Genomic DNA, 19887 nt, shown 5'->3' with positions numbered 1-19887 from the left:
CAGACCATAAGCATAATTTCTGAAATAGCTTTCCACTTTAGCGACGACTTTGGTCTCTCCAACACATTTTATTAGAATGCCAAAATAACTATTTGTGAGAAAATTGTTAAATGCCACAGGAAAATAAATAAGGGTCATCAACTAGAAAAAAAAGGGTGTCACCTGATCTTGTTCACAAAGTTAGAAGTGTTTGTGATCATGATGTGTTTACTGTGAATGGGCCATTAATAGCTAAGACATAGCCTTTTTAAGGTTCTAAAAGGGTCAAGGGCAGAAACCCTTATACAGAAATTATCAACAAATCCTGAGATGAGTGAAAAGGAATAGACATACAAACAGCTCGACTTTGTGTTCTTTTTGTTTTGAAAACTGGAATCCTGCCCTCTCCCCACTTGCTTACAGACCAGGCTAGCATATGCCACCCCACCTGGCTTGACAAGGGTGTTTTTATCGAGTCACAAAATATGTTTAACTTTCTCTGATGAGCATATACTAAAATTATTTACTACTGACAGTCAGCTCAAGGGGACTGACATTGAGAATGCTGAGTGGCTGACACTATGCTAGCTAACTCCCCATGAATTGTCTTATTTACTTGACAACTGTGCAGGCGGGTGTTTGATGCCTGGTAAGCCCGTGAGCATCAGAAACCAAGAGGACCTGCATTCCTATTGGGGCCCCTTATGGCTAGGTCATTGGCAGAGCTGAAAGTCAGACTTGGGGTTGATAGATTTAAGACCAAACACTTTCAGTGCTGTTCAGGGATCAGTAAGCATGTTAGAATCCTTTATTATAATTTTATTTGCAAGTTGCAAAACACTCTTAAGTGACTTATTTAACTTTGAGACAAGGTTTGGCTATGTTGCCCGGATTGGTCTCTAATTTCTGGGCTCAATTGATCCATCTGCCTCAGCCTCTAAGTAGCTGGGACTAGAGATATATGCCACAGCACCCAGCTTTCAAATGACTTCTTTTATTTGGATAAAATGTACTCACTTATCCCTTGAATTTCTTGTAAAATATTACTCATAAAAGAGAAATCATCTCTGTGGTATTTTAGTTGTTGCTTAGGACAAAAGAGAGATGACTAAAAGGAAGGTATAGCATTTATTATTTATTATGAAAAATATCAGTACTATAGTTCAGAGGTAGGCATCTCCAATTTTTCTTCCAGTATGATTTTTTTTTTTTTAATTTTTGTGGTGCTGAGGACACAACACAGGGCCTCAGAGCATGCTGAGCACATGCTCTACCACTCAGTCACATTCCCACCCCTTCCTTTCATTTTGATAGAAACAAAGTTTGTTGTTCTGAAATTGTTTCTGCTCCCTCTGCTTTACATCACTCCTCCCAGGTCACTCCCCAGGACACTTTCCTCTGGCTGAAGAGGAAGATGGTAACCTCTCTCATTTTGTTAGTTTTCCTTTCCTTGTTTACCTCCCAGGACAAAGAGTGTGCCCAGACATTAGGTCATGTGCCAGGTAATGGAGCTAATCTTTTGACATGAACAGAACACTCAGCCCTGGTTCAGAGATATTCAGAAAATAATCAAATAATTGGACAATATTTTGTTTTTTCTGCCACTAATTATGGTTAGCAGTAATCTCTGCAGTACTTTTAATAGTTCTAGAGCAATTTAAAGTGAAAGTTAAGCTGACCATTCTTTTGAACATAGTCAGTGCTTTTAGCTGTTTTGCTTCCATGAGACATAAGTGGGGTAGCCAGCAACCACACCCTTTTAGGGTGGGTACTCAAAGCATCATTTTCCTACAAGAGTGTAGTTAAGTTAGAAGGTGCCTACCTGCCATAAGACAGAGTAAGTTTTGAATCTGAGCCGCTATCTTAATTGGAAGGCCAGAAGAATGCCTTCTGGAAAACAGAGTATGTTTAGTTAAAAGTGAATTGATTAATGCTGAGCAGCATCATGCACCGGGCATCATTATAGAAGTTGATCCCCAAGAAGGGAGTTGTGTTTTCGTCCCCAGGAGATTAAAGACTACCTCTCAGCTGGAACCTGCCCCTGAGCTACAGAAATGAGGGTGACTGACTGAGGGCTGCTCCTCCTTTCAGCCCAGTTCTCAAAATCATGATTCATAGCAGAAAGCATCTTATTACCATGAACATCATTTAAAATGAAAGTCTGTATTTGCCTGTTGCGACTTGAATTCAGCTGCTCCAGGTACCTGGAAGGCTGGCAGCCAACCCAAAGCAGAGAAAAGAATGCTCTCTCGTGTGCTCTGTATTTCCAGTTCTAACGACTTCAACAAATATAGCACAAAAATGCTGGCGCCCTGAGGCTCTGATTTCATGTTGTAGCAGGCAAGCTTTGAAAGAATTGATTAAAAAAAAAAACAACTTCACATTTAAAATAATTAAATGCTTAGCATATTTTGCCTGGGTGCCAGTGAACAGGCTCGGAACTGCCATGTTTTGTGCTTTTAAGTTTCCTTTTGGACTACACACACAGTCTTTGTGCGGTCATTCCAACTCAGGTCTTTGCCACTTAGAAAGAACTTGGCAGCTTTTGCCCTGGGCTCAGACAGGAAGGGCGTGGCGGCTCTTACCAAAGTTAGGCGGCTGTACTTTGAATAAGCTGATTCAAAATACAGTTTAGAACTTTGCAATTAAAGATCTTCTTACAAAACCTCAATATTTAGGAGACAGAAAGACACAATCTTGTTAGTCAAGGACAAAGTTAAGGTGATTATTTTTAGAGAATATACTGTACCTCTCCGTCCTCCAGCTCGACATCTAGGAAATCAAAGTCCCTGAAGACTCTGAACTGCTGCTCGCTGTTTGTGTCATCCATGTTTTCCTGCTCCCGGGTCCCGTCCTCGGAAGACACCAGGCTCGTCTGATGCTCCAGCAAATCCAGATCCCCACACGAGGAAAAAATCACCTACGAACCCAAAGAGTCCTCTCCTGAGAAACTGGGCTCTCTTCAGTTGTTTGTGCTACAAGAAACGGTAACTGGCTCTTCATAGCACTGTATTTCCAGTACACACCTAATTCCTTCAGTGGGTATTTTTAGAATGTTCTTTTATTATTTATGTTGGACAGGTGCCTTCGGATTAAACTCATCGCAGAGACGTTAAGTTTGTGCACCAGGAAAATGTTCAAGAGTTAAATTACTGGCTCTTAATGGATGAAGATGGAATACTATCTGGGTGTGTATGAGAGAGAGAAACAACTGAGCATATGCTCACAGCCAAACTGGGAATTAAGAACTTTCCATTCTTTCTGAGCTGACTGGGATTAGAAACTGCAATAATAGGTTCACTAGAACTGCTGAAGAGTAGCTAAGCACCATGCCCATAATTTACATGTAAATCCCTACCACGTTGCTTTTAAACAAATCAAAGTATTTCTTCTGTTAAAATCTTTGCTGTGTTAATGTTTTAAAATTAACTTCTCAGCTGGGAATTGTAGCACATGCCTGTAATCCTGACACAATCCTATAATCCCTGTACTCAGGAAGCTGAGACAGGAGGATTGTCATAAATTCGAGTTCAACCTAGGATACATGGTGAGTTCAAAGCCAGCCTGGACTATAGAGGGAGACCCTGTCTCAAAAACAAAACAAAACAAAACAAAACAAAACAAAAAAAAAGAAAAGAAAAAATTCCATTTAAGTTTTTTTCTTCACTGAGCCATTTTTAATGGAAGTTTGTAGAAATGGTAACCTACAAATGAACCTGTTTTGCTAGCCAGGCTATACTGAACACAGACTGACTTAAGTAAAATGAACAATATTCTTTATATGATCACTACAATGTTTTAGTCTTCTTGACAAACAGGCAGATCGTTTATAAGAATTGAAATACAACAAACATATCTCCAAAGTAAAACAAGTGAGTAGATGTCAAATGTAGCACTTTTTTTTCCCTCGCTGCTTAAGAACAGTCACATGATATGCACAGTACAGGCTGAATAGCCCTGATCTGAAAATCCAAAATCTTAAATGCTCTAAAATCTAACATTTTTGTGCTGCTGACATGCTCAAAATATTGACATTTTGGAGTCTGCATTTTTACGTCAGGACTGTTCAACTGATAAAGTCTGTGCAAATATTCCAAAACCCCCAAATCTGAAGCATTATGGTAGCCAGCATCTCAGACAAGAGCTCTTTAAGCTGCATTCCCACAGTGGCGCATGACGGACGGTTTCCCATGGGATCACACACATGTGTGTGACACAAGTAACACAGAGAACAAGCCCCCAAATCACTGAGGAGTGACACGAAAATTCTGATTTCCTTAGCTGAAGGCTGTTGTCCTAGGTAGTGCCGTGTGTCTTATTTCTGAGGCACCGTACTCTAGGCAAATGTTTCTAGCTGACAAGGCCTCAGCACGGGGGCATCAGTGCGAACCTGAGAAAGTGCTGACCGAGATCACAGTGAGAAGCAGCTCGCGTGGCCTGTGCTGTGCTGCAGAGGCCAAGACACTTGTTTCTCTGTGTGGCGGGTTAGGCAGCTCCGTCACAGGCGAGGCAACAAACCACTGAACAGTGACTCGAAAGGTGACTTAAGTGGAGATCCCCGAAGATCACTTCAAGTTTAGGGGATGGATACCTGAGGTGATGGGGATCTGTTCTACTTGCTCATGAACTCTGAACAGATTCAGTTTTGGATTTTAAAAATAGCTGCAAAGGGAAATTGGTTTGCTAATTCTACTTTACTTGGTTAGTTAATTTGCTAATTTTTTGTTAACAAATAAAGATGGTGCAATATAGATGAAACAAAAATACTTGGTGAAACTAGACCCTGACATTTTCAGTTTTTGTTGCAACATGCTCATATCCATGTAATTCAAATTTTTCTGAATTTTATAAAGGCTTCAGAAGCTTTCTTATTATAACACTTTAATCATTTGTTTGTTCAAAAGCCTGATATTTTTTGCTAGACCTGTGAAAATTTATATAAGAAAAAACATGCCACTTAAAAACATGTATAATTGCTTGTTTTATTTGAGACAGGCTCTCAATATGTTGGTCTTGAACTCACTATGTAGCCTTGAATTTTCAGTGATTCTCTTGCCTTGGCCTCCTGCGTGCTAGATTTATAGGCATGTGACAACATACCTGGCCTTATAATCCTTTATTTTTAAGTATTGTGATGTGAACAAAAGGAGAGTATAAAATCTTTACTAAACTTTTGTCAAAATATCATTATTTTTATCTTCATGGTATATAAGTAAAATAACGGCACCAGAGTAAGTGTGTGTGTGTGTGTGTGTGTGTGTGTGTATGGAATAGAATTATATCTAAGAGGATCAGCCTCTGTGTCATGCATAGTGGTGCAGTACATACTGCACATATACTCTAATGAAGTTTGGACATATATTATTAAAAAATAAAAACAGTATTCACAGGCAAACCAGGGTACAGAGCCAACAAAAGATTTCCTGATCTTTAAGAAAAATTAACAGTCATTTTGTAAGGAACAGCAATCCAGGGGTTTGATATAGACAAAGGCATCATGCATGCCATTCATTGTAGAATCTCATGTAAGACTATATGATCAACAGCAAAAAACAGATCAAAGGCAAAAAGATTGATACCAAAACAGCTGTGACACATGACGGAACTTACCGATGGGTTTTTGCTTAATCCTACTTCTTGGCCACACAGAGAAAGGACATGCACCAACTTCTCTTTTGTCCTCTTCTGGAAAAGAAACACAAACCAGATTTTTATTGTGGGGTCCTGTGAGTAGATATGCTCTAATGTTATAGTCCCTTGACACGGAGGCAGGTGACTGCTTCAAATGCAGTCACAAAGACCTGAGATGTAGAACACAAGACGTGCTAGGAAAACACAATGCAAAACACCTCATTGATAATAAATTTTTAAATAAGATGTTATTAACATTGACTTGCCTATTTCTTTTTATTTTATTTTTTTTATAAAAGGTGATTGCAGTAACATTTAAAATGAGGCTTATGTTTCTACTAGTCGTGTTTACCTAAGTTATCTCAAGGGGTGCTATGGGTGTGTGAACATCAATCTCTAGGTCAGTGGTGGCAAAACTTTTGCACGTGCACCACTGTGGGCACACAGAGCCCTCTCTCTTGGCACACAAGCTGAGCCACCCTAGCAACTGAGCACTGAGTAAACCGTTTGTTTTAACTAAAACCTCAGTATTTAGCTTTAGTTGCAGAGTGGGTTTTAGGTTGCAGCTGGGGCATGTGGTCTTTTTAAAGTTCTCCATCACTACCTAGGTTTTCCAGCTGAGATCCATCACCCTCCCTTGATAATCCTTACTTGACTGTTACAACTCTTAGTTTCAGCAAAGCTCTTCTTACTCCCAAATTAAATCTATTACAGTAAAGATCCGTTTTTTTTAAGTGAGAAAATTACTTGCTGCATAATGAAGGCATTCAATCATTTGCAAGCCACATTAACTCTTTCTCAATTGATTCTCCCTAAAGTTAAACAGATTCTTTTTGATTTCTTCACAAACCCATGCCTTTAATCATGAGAAATCTTCTCTAAACTATCACATTTTTTTCATGAAATTACTAGATCTCAGAATGACTGGTAGTTGAGAATGAAAAGATATATAACTAGACTCTACAAAATGTTGCTGCCCTTCTGCTCTTAAAGCAATCATTTAAAGCTCTTTAAAACCATCCATCCCCTTTAGTCTAATTTAGCGTTGCTATTTAAAACTATGAGGAGGCCAGTACCACTGTCTTAGGTGTTCCTTCTTAATGGAACCTGTTCACTGCATCCTTCTTTCCAAGTTAAAAGAAGGCACTGACAAAGGATCTACAATTTGTCAGAGGGTACAGGGTCTCAGAATAAATCCTGAGGGAATTTGACTGACCTTATCAGATCCAAAAGCTACAATTCTTATTACAGAGGTCTTGCTTTATCTTGGTCTTAACCATCCAGCAGAAAAGTATAAAAACCAAGTACAAGAAGTAAATCCATGTTGGTATGTTGAGCTGTAGGGGACTCAGGTCAACAACTTCTGACATTGCCAGTCAAGTGGAAGACCCAATACTATTATGGACTACTGGACCATTTTGGAATATTTTGCTGAGTTCACACACCTATAATATTTATATGATGGAACTAAACAAAAAAAAGGGGATATAGATGAATGACCATTTTGTATCTGTGTATTCAAAATGGTTAGGATAAATATATAGTTACATTCTCTTAATGAATAGAGGGATTTGTTCTAATAGTGTTTGTAAATAGGATATCATGTCTGTATCTTGTACAACAAATAACCACTAGGAAGGCACTATGCAATCTGTTAATTATTGGAACTATCCTACCAATTTGATTTGAAACTGTCTCATTGCTATTTATTTCTCAATAAAATTATGGAAAAAAAAAAAGAAGGGTCATTCAGTGTCAAAGTCAGAGAGAAGAGGATCTTGACATAGAGAGGGTGGCTATATATTTGCTCAGTGACTTCCCTAAGCCTTGGTGTCATTTCACTGTTCTAAGAAGAAATCAATATAGAGCAAATAGGCCATATTTTTTTCTTTTCTTTTCCAAAAATGTTTTCAAAAGCTCAAATGGACCTTCACTGAGAATTGCTATGTTTTAGCAGGCTCCATGATATATGTTCATTTCTCAAACCTTTAAGAACAAAGAAAAAAAAAAAGAATGAAGGTAAAATCTGTTGGGCACGCAAACAAGCATTTTTCCTGTCCTGCACATAATGTGTGGGAGTCCTTTTTTTTTTTTTTTCCCCTACAACTGCTATGGATGCAGAAGAAAGCCTCTGTTCTGAAATTACCAGGTGAAAAGACCATGGAGACCCGGAACACCAGTGTTTGCTGTTAGGTCCTATGGGAAGAGCCTGCTGACAATGGAGTCAAGAAGGGAACACAGCAGGCTGGAGACAGAAAGAAGGACAGGGTATCTCAGGATTTGGTTCCTACCATGGTGCACTAGGATCAGCTGTGCATAAGCTAAGACAGATGGTCTGATTCAAAGGTCTTCCAGACGCCTGCATGTTAAAGGCTTGGCTGCCAGTCCATGGCACTGTAGGGAACCTCTAGGAGGTAAGGCCCATGCGAGGAGGTTCAGTCACTTCCGGAGGCCTTGAAAGGGCTGCTGGGTTTTGGCTCCTTTCTGTTTGATTCTCCATCTCATGACATGAGCAAGTCTCCTTTATCATGTATTTCTACTATGATGTACTGTCACCACAGGTCCCAAACAGGGCCAAGTGGCCAAGAACTGATACTTCTGAAACTAGGAGCTGAAATAAACCTTTCTTTTTTATAATTGGATTCTTTCAGCTATTTAGCCAGTGACAAAAGGATGGTAACACAGATGATTTTATAAATTCCTTTTCCATTTCTGATAAACTTTTATTGGGTTTCTGTCACATGTCATTTAAAGACTCCTGAATAATGTTAAAGCTTTACCTGACAGTGAGCCCAGTGGAATTAATAATTGACAGTTATCCACAGACTAAATATGTAGAGACTTAGGCTATGATGACCAATCTACAGAGAAATCAGGCAGCATGGCTCAGCTGGCTTTTGGTTAGCTGGCCTTCCTTCCTTCCTTCCTTCCTTCCTTCCTTCCTTCCTTCCTTCCTTCTTGTTCTTTCTTTTCCTTCCTTCCTTTCTTTCTTTCTTTCTTTCTTTCTTTCTTTCTTTCTTTCTTTCTTTCTTTCTTTCTTTCTTTCTTTCTTGTAGCACTGAGGATTGAACTCAGGTCCACATGCTTGCCAGGCAGTCACTCATGCCACTGAGCTATCTCCCTAGCCCTTAGCTTGCTTTTGGAAACCATGATTAAGGTTTATGCTATGAGAGAGCAGCCAGAATAGCTTTGAAAGTGTAGCCCTACTGACCCTTTGGGTATCTAAGCCCTGAAAAACAGCTTAGGGCGACTAAAGATATAATGCATGGAGAAATGAGAACTCACTGCGCGAGTGGCAGAGGGGCTGGGTGTCTTTAAATCTTTGAAGGACTACCATGTGAAAGAGAGGTCAGATTTTGTTTCCTAATCTGTAATAGGACTAGCACCAATGGGTACAAGCAACACACAGTCTAACTTCTAGTCAACAGAAAGTGCTATTTAAAGATAAAATGGGTGCCTTAAGGGTGCTGTGAAACCTGTGAGACCTCCCCAGTGGGAGAAAGAGGTCGAGTGGGGATGCTGGGATGGAATGGAGGAATCAGGTATGATACATGCATTTGGGATCAGGAGGTCCCCTAAACTCCCTTCAAATGCCATAAATCTGGGATTGAATACCTGAGAATACTGGGGCCTCTTCCAGCTTACAGGCACAAGAACATTGGAGTTGGAGCCTGATGAAGTGGAGGATGCACTCCGGGTAACTGTCATGGTCCTGGGCTTCCCATCACGCCCCGCAGCACTCTGTAGTTCATCATATCGCCTCCCAATGATTGGTGTCTTGGGAAAATAAAAGGGGACAGATTCTTCTGACTCTTCAATACGCAGAATAAGGGACTATTCTACCCATAAACAACCAAAAACTGCTTGTGTGTTTAAAAGTCAGATCAGAAAAGTGCAAGGTCCCAAGTTTGATCCCCAGTACCAAAGAAGAGGGAAAAAAAGAGAGAAAAAAAAAGAAGAAACCACTGATTAAAAATGCAAAAATATAGAGGGGATCAAATAGGCTTTGGATGTTTAAGATTGAAAGAATTTCCTACAATAAAAGACCAAAGTTCCTTTCCTTCTCTACAGGTTGCTGTAATCATTGATCTTTTTTTTTTTTTTTTTGGTAGCAGGATCAAACTCAGGACCTTGCGCTTGCCAGGCAGGCACTTATGCCACTGAGCTATCTCCCTGGCCTATCATTGATCTTTATACACATTAAATTATTTAAAATTTTACATAAATTATTTATAGCTTTTCAATTATTCAAGTGGATAAGGTCAGGGCCAGGTATTTAGGCAACATTTTAGAAAAACATTTCACTTTCTGAGCTCCTTGGAATGTGGTAGCCACTGGGCAGCCGTTCCCCAACTTGAGCCCCCCAAAGTATTCTCTGCTGACACTAGCTTGTGGGCTCCAGGTGGCAGGAATTTACCGATAATTCTCCATCGCCCGAGGGCCACTGTTCTGGAGTGGCTCTGGGAGTTGAAGGATTTACCTTTTGGAGCAAAATAAACTTAAATATAAGAATGAAAATAGCTCTCCACTACAGCAATATAAAATAGTTAAATATGGACAGGGATTAAATCGATAGCGTCATAGTTGTTACATGCATACTAAATACAGATGTAGATGTCACAGTAGGGGCAAAAGAGTTATTTCATCCTGAATACTGAAAGGTAAAAGTTCAGCAAGCACTATCCTTTGCCCCTCAATCTAGGATTAAAACAACAGAATCTAATTTAGGCCTTAGAAATCTTCATTTGTACTACATATAAAATAAACCTTTCTTTCTCCTAGCAACTACATTTAACTTTTGCTATCATAAATTCAAGCTTAAGTTCACAGAAATAGTCCACGTAGCTAAGTTACCTCCGAAATATCAAAGTGGAAGTCTAGGGTTTTCCCAGGCAATTCCTTAGAAGCACTGGTCCACACGCGGTGTATTTCTATCTTGGAGAGGTCACTGTGCTGGTAGGAAGGCAGTGCGAGACTGGCTGACCGGGAAACGACCAGCTTCAGGATGTTCAAAGCTTCTCTCCAGTGTACACTCTGCAGGACAGGAAACATGCAAGGGTTAAAATAGCTTTATAAAGTTAGGCTGGGGAAATAGCTCACCAGTCTAAGTGCCCACCGGGCAAGTGCAAGGACCCAAGTTTGATCCCTGTGCCACAGGCCCAGCCGGCCCTGGAGCCCTGGGAGTGCAGCGCTGGCCACCAAAACCAGGTGTGGTGGCCCATGCCTATAACCCCAGTGCTGGGAAGCCCGAGAACAGGAGGATCGTTAGAATCCGAGCTGTGTCACGAGACCCTGTACCAAATAAATACATACATAAATAACTTTATTTATTTATTGGCCTACTCAGCCTGTCCTGAAGGCAGGGCTGGCGCAGCTTGTTATGCCAGAGATTGAGCCGTGGTCACCTGCAGCTGCCTAAGCTTGCCTAAGCAGGCACTTTAGACCATGGAGCTATCTCACCAGCCCCTACATGAATATATAAATTTTTTTTAAAAAGAAAGTCAAGGGAACAGTACTGAGAATTCTATAACTGTTCACTGACTTAAAGCATGCAAGAAATTCTGTAATACATAAAAAGCAAAATGATGTGAAAGACCATTTCTGTCTACAGAAAATGAGCTACGTTAAATTTTTTTTTTTTTAAAAAAGGCTTATTTTGTCAGTATTCAAAGAAATAAGAATTTAAAGTTACAAGGCATACCTAACATGCGATCTGAGAGTCCCTCTTAAAATCTTCCTTTTCTCCCTCTGATAATTTATTCTCCCCTCTCCAGTCCCACTTGCAACTCAGCTGGACCCTCTCTGGACCTGCCTGGTCTCCTCACTGGCCTCAGATGCAGCTACCCTAGGGATCTTTCTAGAACTCTTCACAATAGGCTCCTCTGAGGGCTCCCTCTGGTGGACAGGAGAAGTTCAGTCTGCAAGCATGGCCTGTAGGGTTGTTTCCATCAGGCTGCAGCTGGAGTTCCCCAAACCACTCAGGGTCTTTCAGCCTCGGTGCTTTCCTTACTCTCGTCCCTCATCCTGGAAAGGCTTTCCTCTTGTTAGTGCTCACCAATTTCCTATTCTCCCTGAAGGTTGTTTGTTTTACCATTTTTGCTTCTCTGACAAACCCCCATCAGACTGGGCTTGTGGGGGAGGTGTACCTGTCACAAAAACATCGAACATAGGTAAACCAAGGTGCTAGCCTATTTTTGTAATAATAACGTAAATGACACACACTGCCTTTCCTGTTGAGTTCTACACAAGGAAGACTGGTTTATTTATTTTTTTTCTGCATTTTACGGAAGGGTCTACAGGGTGTTCAGGGTCTCACTACTAGATCAGACTCGTAGTGATTCTCCTGTTTACAGCTTCCCAAGAGCTGGGATTATAGGCGTGCGCCACCATACCCAGTCTCAATCACCATCTCATTGTGCCCCGGTGGGGCCAGCACAGCAGGCCCCAGGATCGAACCCCAGCCCCTGCGCCTGCTTGCAGGCACTTTAATCCACTGAGCTATTTGGCTGGCCCTGGAAGACTGGTTTAAATATGAAATTAACCACCATTCAATTCAAGCACCAGAGATGGTCCACAGACCTCCAACCCAGTGCAGTCAGGAAATGGGCCACAGGATTGATTAGAAGAAAGGTGGGAAATGACCCTCTATCTCCACTTAGCTTTAAAACCAAATAACTACCAGGTGGCACAACTATTATAGACACGTGAAAATAGGAGGGAAAAGCTGCTTGCAAGTCACTTTGAACTATAATTTGTTTGAAATGTGATTGGAGATGAAAGGTGTAAAGGGATATCTAAAATTTACTGTACTTTATACCTTTGCCAAAGATTTTAACTAGAGAAAACATAGCATTTGCCCTTGGATTCTGCAACTGACCAAGTATATCCTTGGGAAGAAGAGGAAGAAAACTACACGGAGATGTCTGTGCTGTTGACTATACCATGCCCTGCGTGCCAAGCCCCAGGGAGGCTCTGCACTGCTTCAGGCTGGGGTCTCCCTTCCTCAGCCAGTGGCTGTTTGTATCAGATGAACTTCCGGGTGCTATAACCTTGTTCTGGTTTGTTGCTCTTTTGAGGTCTACTTTTCATTTTTTTCCCTGGTAGTCTCAGAGGTGGCTTTAAGGACAGTTTGTAGGTGTCCACAAGCGTCCTGCAAGGCAGGTTGTCTGGTGCAATGAGACAACAGCAACGGCCTTGGAACCAGTTTAAATATCAGCTCTACCCTTTACTGAGATTTTGTGGTCCACATCTTGTTTTGATTAAAAGATACACAGAAACAGTGACTAATATAGAAAGCCTCCGCACATTTCTTCAATTATTCCCACTGTCTCATTGTGCTTTATCCATCACACTGTTTACTGGAGTACTTTCCAGTACATGTGTGCAAGCTTCTTTTTTTAAAAAATTACATATTTTGCAATGTATAATAATTGGATTTATTTTGGGAAATTCATGTATATAGATATCCTATCTTGATCCTTTTGATCCCTTCCCACCAGCCCTCCCCTCCCCAAACCTTGAAAGTCTTTTCCTTGTTTCCTACCATCTCTCCTTTATTTTACTTTTCAACTTATTTATATTCTGGGCTTTAGAGAAACCATGTGATATTAACTTTCTGTGTCTGACTTATTTCACTTAACATTAGGGTCTCAAGACTGATCTATTTTCCTAAAATAACATGATTTCATTCTTCTTTATGGCTGACTAATATTCTGTTTTATAAATATACAACTTTTTTTTTTTTTTTTGTCTGTTAAAGGGCATGTAGGCTGTTTCCAGAGCCTCGCTATGATAAATTACATAGCTATAAACATGGGTATTGCTGTAGTATGATAACTTTCTCTCAGGAATATATTCACGAGAGGTATAGCTGAATCTAACAGAATTTTTAATTTCAGTGTTTTGTCCATCACATATGCAAGTTTTTTAATCTTAGTGCTCAACTCTTAAAGTGCTATTATAACTGCTTGTATGCTGAAGCACCTAGATTGGAACCTGGCACAACTGGACGTTCCTTCTTTCTTCTTCTATGAAATGATACTACAGAAAAAGATCTGCCCTAACTCTCAGGCAGGTACTCTCCTGACACAGGGGCCGTGAGCCCTGGGGCAGTATTGTATCCCCTAAAGGCTGGAAATTCGATAGCACCCTGCTCTGTCTTTTGCCTCACAATGTGTTATGGCTTGTGTCTAGACATCCTCCCAATGCCTCATGCAGTCATGGGCCGGGGTTCTACAGTCTGACTCTTAGTCCACTGCTGGGATTATGGGTGTGAGTGCCACACCCACCCTAGTATGGGCAGCCTGCATACCACATAAGGGAGAGGCTTGCTTTGGCTGCTCCTTCCTTTGCTTTTGTTGTGGTCCATTCACTATGAACTGCTACCCTCTGCTATGTGTCACTCTGCCTTGGAGCCAGCCAGGCATGGACTGAAACCCCCGCAAACCGAGCTAAATAAACCTTTCATTCCTTAATTTTGGGTGTCAGGTATTTTGTCACAGCAACAACAGAAGAGTAACCAAGACAATGCCACAAATATGTGATTTGGTACCCATCTGGTTTTGTACCCTTGGACAAGCTGTGGCCAAGCCTCAGCCCTTCTGGAGTGAGGCAGGTTGAGCAGAGAAGCAATGCAAAGACTCACCTGCACATATTTCTCAATGGTCTTCAGAACTTCCATATTAAATTGCTTGACAGGAACGACAGAAAGGTCCATGTAGCTGAGCAGGCTGTAGATCACTTGGAGGAGGGGCTGCTGCATACTGGGAAGACCTTTCTCCAGCAACTGTAGGAGGCAAAGCGCAGGCAACTCAACTCTACACCAGACTTCCCAGTCGAAGCACCAACGTCCCCAAAAGCTTTATATCAAGCACATTTCCTTAGGAGAGCAAATAAAACCCTAGCTCCTGAAGAAATGAGGATACTCTCAAGGGAAATGAGGGTTACAAAGACATAAATACCAAATGTACTCAAAGAAATATGAGACAAAAAATCTTTAAAGGAACGCATCAGACATTATAAAAAATTACAAACCAAAAAGATAGTATGTCAGTTATCAAATTGGCAAAGATTAACAATTGATAATATTCAGTATTGGTAATGAGAAAAGTGAAACTTTGTAAAAATTTTTATTTATTTATTTTGGTACTGGAAATAGAACTCTTGACCTTGTGCTTGCCAGGCAGGTGTTGTGCCACTGAGCTATATCCCCAGCCCCAGAAAGAGCATCCCTAAACACTGGTGGAAATATAAATTGGATAATTTCTAGCTGAGATCAAGAGTACTAAATGATATTTTTTTGAAATAGCAACTACTTTTAAGAAAGTTTCAAAAACCAGAGATAACCAGTCTATTAAATGTGTGAGATTTCCTCAGGGCATTATTCCTGTGGGAAAAAAAAATCATACCTACATGAGAAAATACTGAAAGCAAGTTAAATGTTGAACAGTAAGGAAATGGGTATAAATGAGCAGAAAATTACATGGTAACATATAATATAGTTAATAAATTGCCATGTTTAAGATAGTAAATGATATGAAATTATATTAAGTAGAAGACAAACTATCACAATTGTTTATCTAGCAGATGATGCCAATATTGATGTGAACTGTATTATATAGAAATAACATCAAAGAAATAAAATATTAATAAAGTTTCTAAATAATACAATTTTAGATGTTTTCTTTTTTAAAAATGTTCTGCATCTTTCAAGTTTTCTATTATGAACAGTACAAAATCAATAATATTGTCCAAAAGTAAATAATGAGAAAATATATGATAGGCATCATGATAAAAGTTTACTGTTTAAATTAAAGAGTACAGGGAAATGACCCAAGTAAATGGTAAAACTCTACAGCAAAAGAGGCCAAAGGAAATAATTGACCAATTAACACATGAGGAAAGAAGCAATTACACAAATCTATTGTTTGGAAAAATGAGTGTCTTCATAGAAAGGAAATACTTAGAAGCTCAATCTAAAAGTATTTATAGAAAATATTAAATTAAGCAAAATAAATGTAATGATAAAATTTAGCAGAGATATTAGAAAACAAAAATATCTATACATTATAGCATTGTAAATGAGTAAATTCTTTATGAAGACAAATCTTTCAAATGTATAAGAACTTGGGGGAAGACATAGTCATATTCTTTGGACATATGTTGGGAAATAGGATCATTTGATGTTATTTGAAAAAATGATTTTGATTAAATCAATAATCATTGGATAAAATATCTACATAACAAGAATTATTTGATAACAGACACAACTGTGACTTATGGTAGCACACAGAAGTACACACACGAAGTTCACATTACATGGACAGAGCAGATTCACAGAAATCTTCCCACAGCTATATAAAATTACATGCACATGCAAGGCCAACTCAGAAAGAACATATGAATAACTGAAACTGAAGTTAATACATGTCATGTAAGTGGGAAGTTGTATAAGTTTGTAATATGTTTTTGGTAACAATTTTGTGAGAACTGAACAAATTATGTGACTCATTTTTTACTTTTATTGTGGTAAAATATACCTGATGAAAAATGTGTCCTTTAACCATTTTAATGTCTAATTCAGTGGTGTGAAGTGCATTCATATTGCTATGCAACTATCTCTAGAAGTTGTTCACTGTTCTATACTGAAACTCCGTACCTATATGATAATTGTTGCCAACTACTCCAGCTCCTGGTAACTAACGGCTCTCATACTTTCTGTCCCTATAAGTTGGCCTATTCTATGCACTTTAAGTGGGATCACACAGTATTTGCCCTCTGGCTGGTTTATTATGCTTACTTCACTCAGCATAATATCCTCAAGCTCATCTACACTGTAGCACACTGCTCAATTTTTTCCTTTTTAAGGCTAATAATATTCCACTGTGTATATTACATGTCCTGTTGGAATTTTTGCAACTTTTATATTTTGAATACAGTTCCAAACAAAAACTGTCCTTGCTGTCATCACACATTTCACTTTATTTTAAAACAAGCATCCTCTATTGAGAGCAGGGTGTTTGTGGCAGTTCTCTCACTACTTCTTGTGTAGTGAGGTGTGTGTAACCTGTTTGCATGGACAAGTATGACCAGGTGATCAGCAGCAGCAGCAGAGAGGCATTTATGAGGAGTGTTCAAAATCTAAGTCAGCTAGGGCCAGAAAGAACAAATGAATTCTGAGCCAAAGGTAGTCTCAATATAGTCCATATGCTGTTAATCCACATTACAAATGAACCTCCTCAGGATCCTGTGTAGGTGCAGCTGGAGAATTCACCTTCTGCTAGTACTTTACATCTTGTGGAACCTCTAAGAAAGAGTTGATTTTATAACCTATCTGGAACCAGGACTGATGACATAACTAAAAGGAAAATTAGGAAAAGTTCCTGATAAGAGGTGTGGATGTATATTCTGGAAGGAAAAATAACACTGAAAGTGCTAAACTAAATTTGTTGAGATTGGGGGTGCTAAATGGAGTCCATACCACCCCATTGCCCTATGAAATGCTATGTATTTCTAGCATCAGTGGACACAGCAATCAGAGTAGGGGTTGGGACAAAAGTGCTAGAGACACAGTTGTATGATGATAAAACTCCAATTTAGCTTTACCAATATAAAAGGCAATGATACAAATTTTGTTTCAGAATGTACACTGTGAATTAGTTCAGAGGAAATTGCCACTGAACATATCAAGCCATAAATAACCCCTTCCATAAGACCTGAACTCTCAGAGTAACTTGGACAATGTTTTCTCATTTCCACTATCCTCTGACAGGTGTGAGTGCAGTAAGTAGTTTCAGCTTTGGGGCCGCGAGATCGAGGTTCCGATAGTCATTCTGTCAGCTTCTGGGGAAAATTACTTTACCTGACCAAACCTCAGATTCTTTTGTGTACCAGTATGTATATCACTGGTTTCTTGTTAAGATTTAAAATGATTCCCAGAGCATCTTGTGATAATGTACTAGATATCAGCAAAAAGAAAATGAGTGTGTATTACCATTTCTATGAAGGTACTGTATCCATGGAAGCCATAACAGATGTTATCCTTAGTTTGCCAGCTTACCTCTGCCAGGTAGGTAACCATGTTCAAGGTAATGTCAGTGTAGGCTTCATGAAGGTATCGACACACCACGTTGACCCAAGTGGCACAGTCCCTTGTGTAACTGTGTGTTTTATAAAGTGTCATGACGTGTGCAAGATTTGAAAGTTTAGGGTTTTTCTCTTCCAAACAAACCTTTGAAGATAAGAAAACAAATTAAGGATAACATTCTGATGACTAGGAAGACATGTTAGCAATTTTGCTCTAAATCCTGATGATCTGAAAAGCAGATTGATATCTTTTTCAGTGACAGAAATGCTTAGCTTCCTAGTTACTGAATATAATTTTCACTTGTTTCTCTATTCCTCACCCCATAGCTTCCTTTCCTCCTCCCTTTCTTTTGCTGTGCCAGGACTGAACATGCTACCAATTGTTCTACCATTTAGCTACATTCCCACACCTTGATGAATTTTATTTAGACAAGGTCTTGCTAAATTGCCCAGCTCAATTTTGAACTTGAGATTTTCTTGCTTCCCCCTCCTAGGTGGCCAGGATGACAGGTATGTGCCCCTATGCTCAGCACCATGTATTCCCTCTTTATAATGGCAAGAAAGAAGGCAAAGTGCATCATCTACTCAGATATGCACACTACTAGGACATCAGTTTTTGAGAAAATCATTGCCCTTTCTGGGCCCTCCAGAAGGTCCGAGTGGACTTGCCTGAATGTGGAACCATACTCCATACCTGCGCGATCCTTTCAGCTATGTCCTTACAGAACTGATTGGGGTTTTCAAAATGCTGGACCAGCTGGGGCAGGAGACACAAGACGTTCAGTGGAAACCCTGAATTAGAGAAGACACAATGAAGACAGCTGAACGTGGAATGCTTTAACTGCTAGCAATGGGAAGGCACGTTACAGATTTTATTCTGCTGGGTTGTAAGAACATCCCTGAGAGAGCTTAAATATGGTCTAAAACAAAATCCATGAAAAATATATAACTATAATGGCACCAGTTATAAAGGAGGCACTGAAGTAGACTTATGATTGTAACATACAATGGTTATCTCGGTATGGGTTGGGAATAAGGAAGACTGGCTCATATTTTATTGGTATGGACTGAAGTGAATTGAAGTAGTTTAAAATTTTTATCAAAAAGCACATTTTGGGCCAGGGAGATGGCTGAGTAGAATAAACGCTTCCCTGGCAAGTGCAAGGGCCTAAGTTCAATCCCCAGTTCTGCCAAAAAAAAAAAAAAGCACATTTTAAGAAAGATCAATGTGAGAGGACATATGCCAATAATTTAAATCTTAGTTACATAAATCAGAAAGACACTTCAAGAGGATGAGTAATGGCTTAGTACCTCTAAGTTAAAATCTAGCCCACAAAGTTAAGTCTGAGTGACCTGTCATGGTATTAAAAATACGACGTGTTGATCTGGCATAATTAAAAAAAATAGGGAAACAACACACTTTTTAAGAGGAAAAGGAAAGCAAAGAAAAAAAAAAAAAAAAATGAGAATAAAGAAAAAAAGGGAAAGGGCCAGAGATAGAGCTCAGAGGTACAAGTAGCTTCTTGGCAATTGCAAGGACCTGGGTTCAATTCCCAGTACAAAAAAAAAAAAAAAAAAAAAGGGAAAATGTGTATATAAGAAAAATGGGATTAACAGCATCTGCAATATTATCTGGAACGCATAAAAAGCCCAATTTCTTTTATTTTTTTGTATTTTAGGACAGTGTCTAGAGGGTCTATAGGATCTCACTGTGTAAATCAGACTCATAGTGATCCTCCTATTTACAGGCTCCTAAGTGCCGGGGTTACAGGCCCAGGGATCAAACTCCCAGTCCCTGTGTCTACCTAAGCAGGTGCTTTAATCTGCTGAGCTATTTGGCCGCTCCCCCTCAAAAAAACAAAAACAAAACAAAACAAAACAAAAAACCTATTTCTTGAGGGGGGTGGCTGTGGGTGGGTGTGGTGGAAACCAGCCCAGGGCCATCACACTGAACTATATTCCCATCCTTTATTTTTCACTGTGAGACAGAATCTCACAATTAAGTTGGCCAGGCTGGGCTCAAACTTGTGATCTTCCTGCCTCAGGCTCCTACAGTGCTGGGATTACAGGTGTGCACCACCACACTGGGCTACACTAAGATCCTTTTTTTTTTTTTTTTTTTTTTTTTAGTGACACCCTAAAAGTAATTAATTAATTTAAAAAAATAAATAAGAGTAACTGCGCCAGGTGGCA

At 39.6% G+C, this 19887-nt stretch overlaps 1 protein-coding gene across 1 annotated transcript in view; it reads right to left on the bottom strand.

The window, feature by feature from the left end:
- Nucleotides 1-19887, bottom strand: part of Fry (FRY microtubule binding protein) — a 431398-nt gene that overhangs the window by 63758 nt on the left and 347753 nt on the right. The window contains exons 45-51 of the mRNA XM_023715059.1: nucleotides 18389-18486; nucleotides 17669-17839; nucleotides 14255-14395; nucleotides 10465-10644; nucleotides 9226-9387; nucleotides 5590-5664; nucleotides 2729-2899 (exon numbers count right to left, since the gene is read on the bottom strand). Coding sequence (XP_023570827.1) covers nucleotides 2729-2899; nucleotides 5590-5664; nucleotides 9226-9387; nucleotides 10465-10644; nucleotides 14255-14395; nucleotides 17669-17839; nucleotides 18389-18486 — 998 coding nt within the window. The remainder of the gene's footprint in view (nucleotides 1-2728; nucleotides 2900-5589; nucleotides 5665-9225; nucleotides 9388-10464; nucleotides 10645-14254; nucleotides 14396-17668; nucleotides 17840-18388; nucleotides 18487-19887) is intronic.

This window comes from Octodon degus, unplaced genomic scaffold (assembly GCF_000260255.1).
Source record: "Octodon degus isolate 3935 unplaced genomic scaffold, OctDeg1.0 scaffold00038, whole genome shotgun sequence".
In the NCBI taxonomy this organism is placed as follows: Eukaryota; Metazoa; Chordata; class Mammalia; order Rodentia; family Octodontidae; genus Octodon; species Octodon degus.
This window is presented reverse-complemented; position numbering and strand designations above follow the sequence as displayed.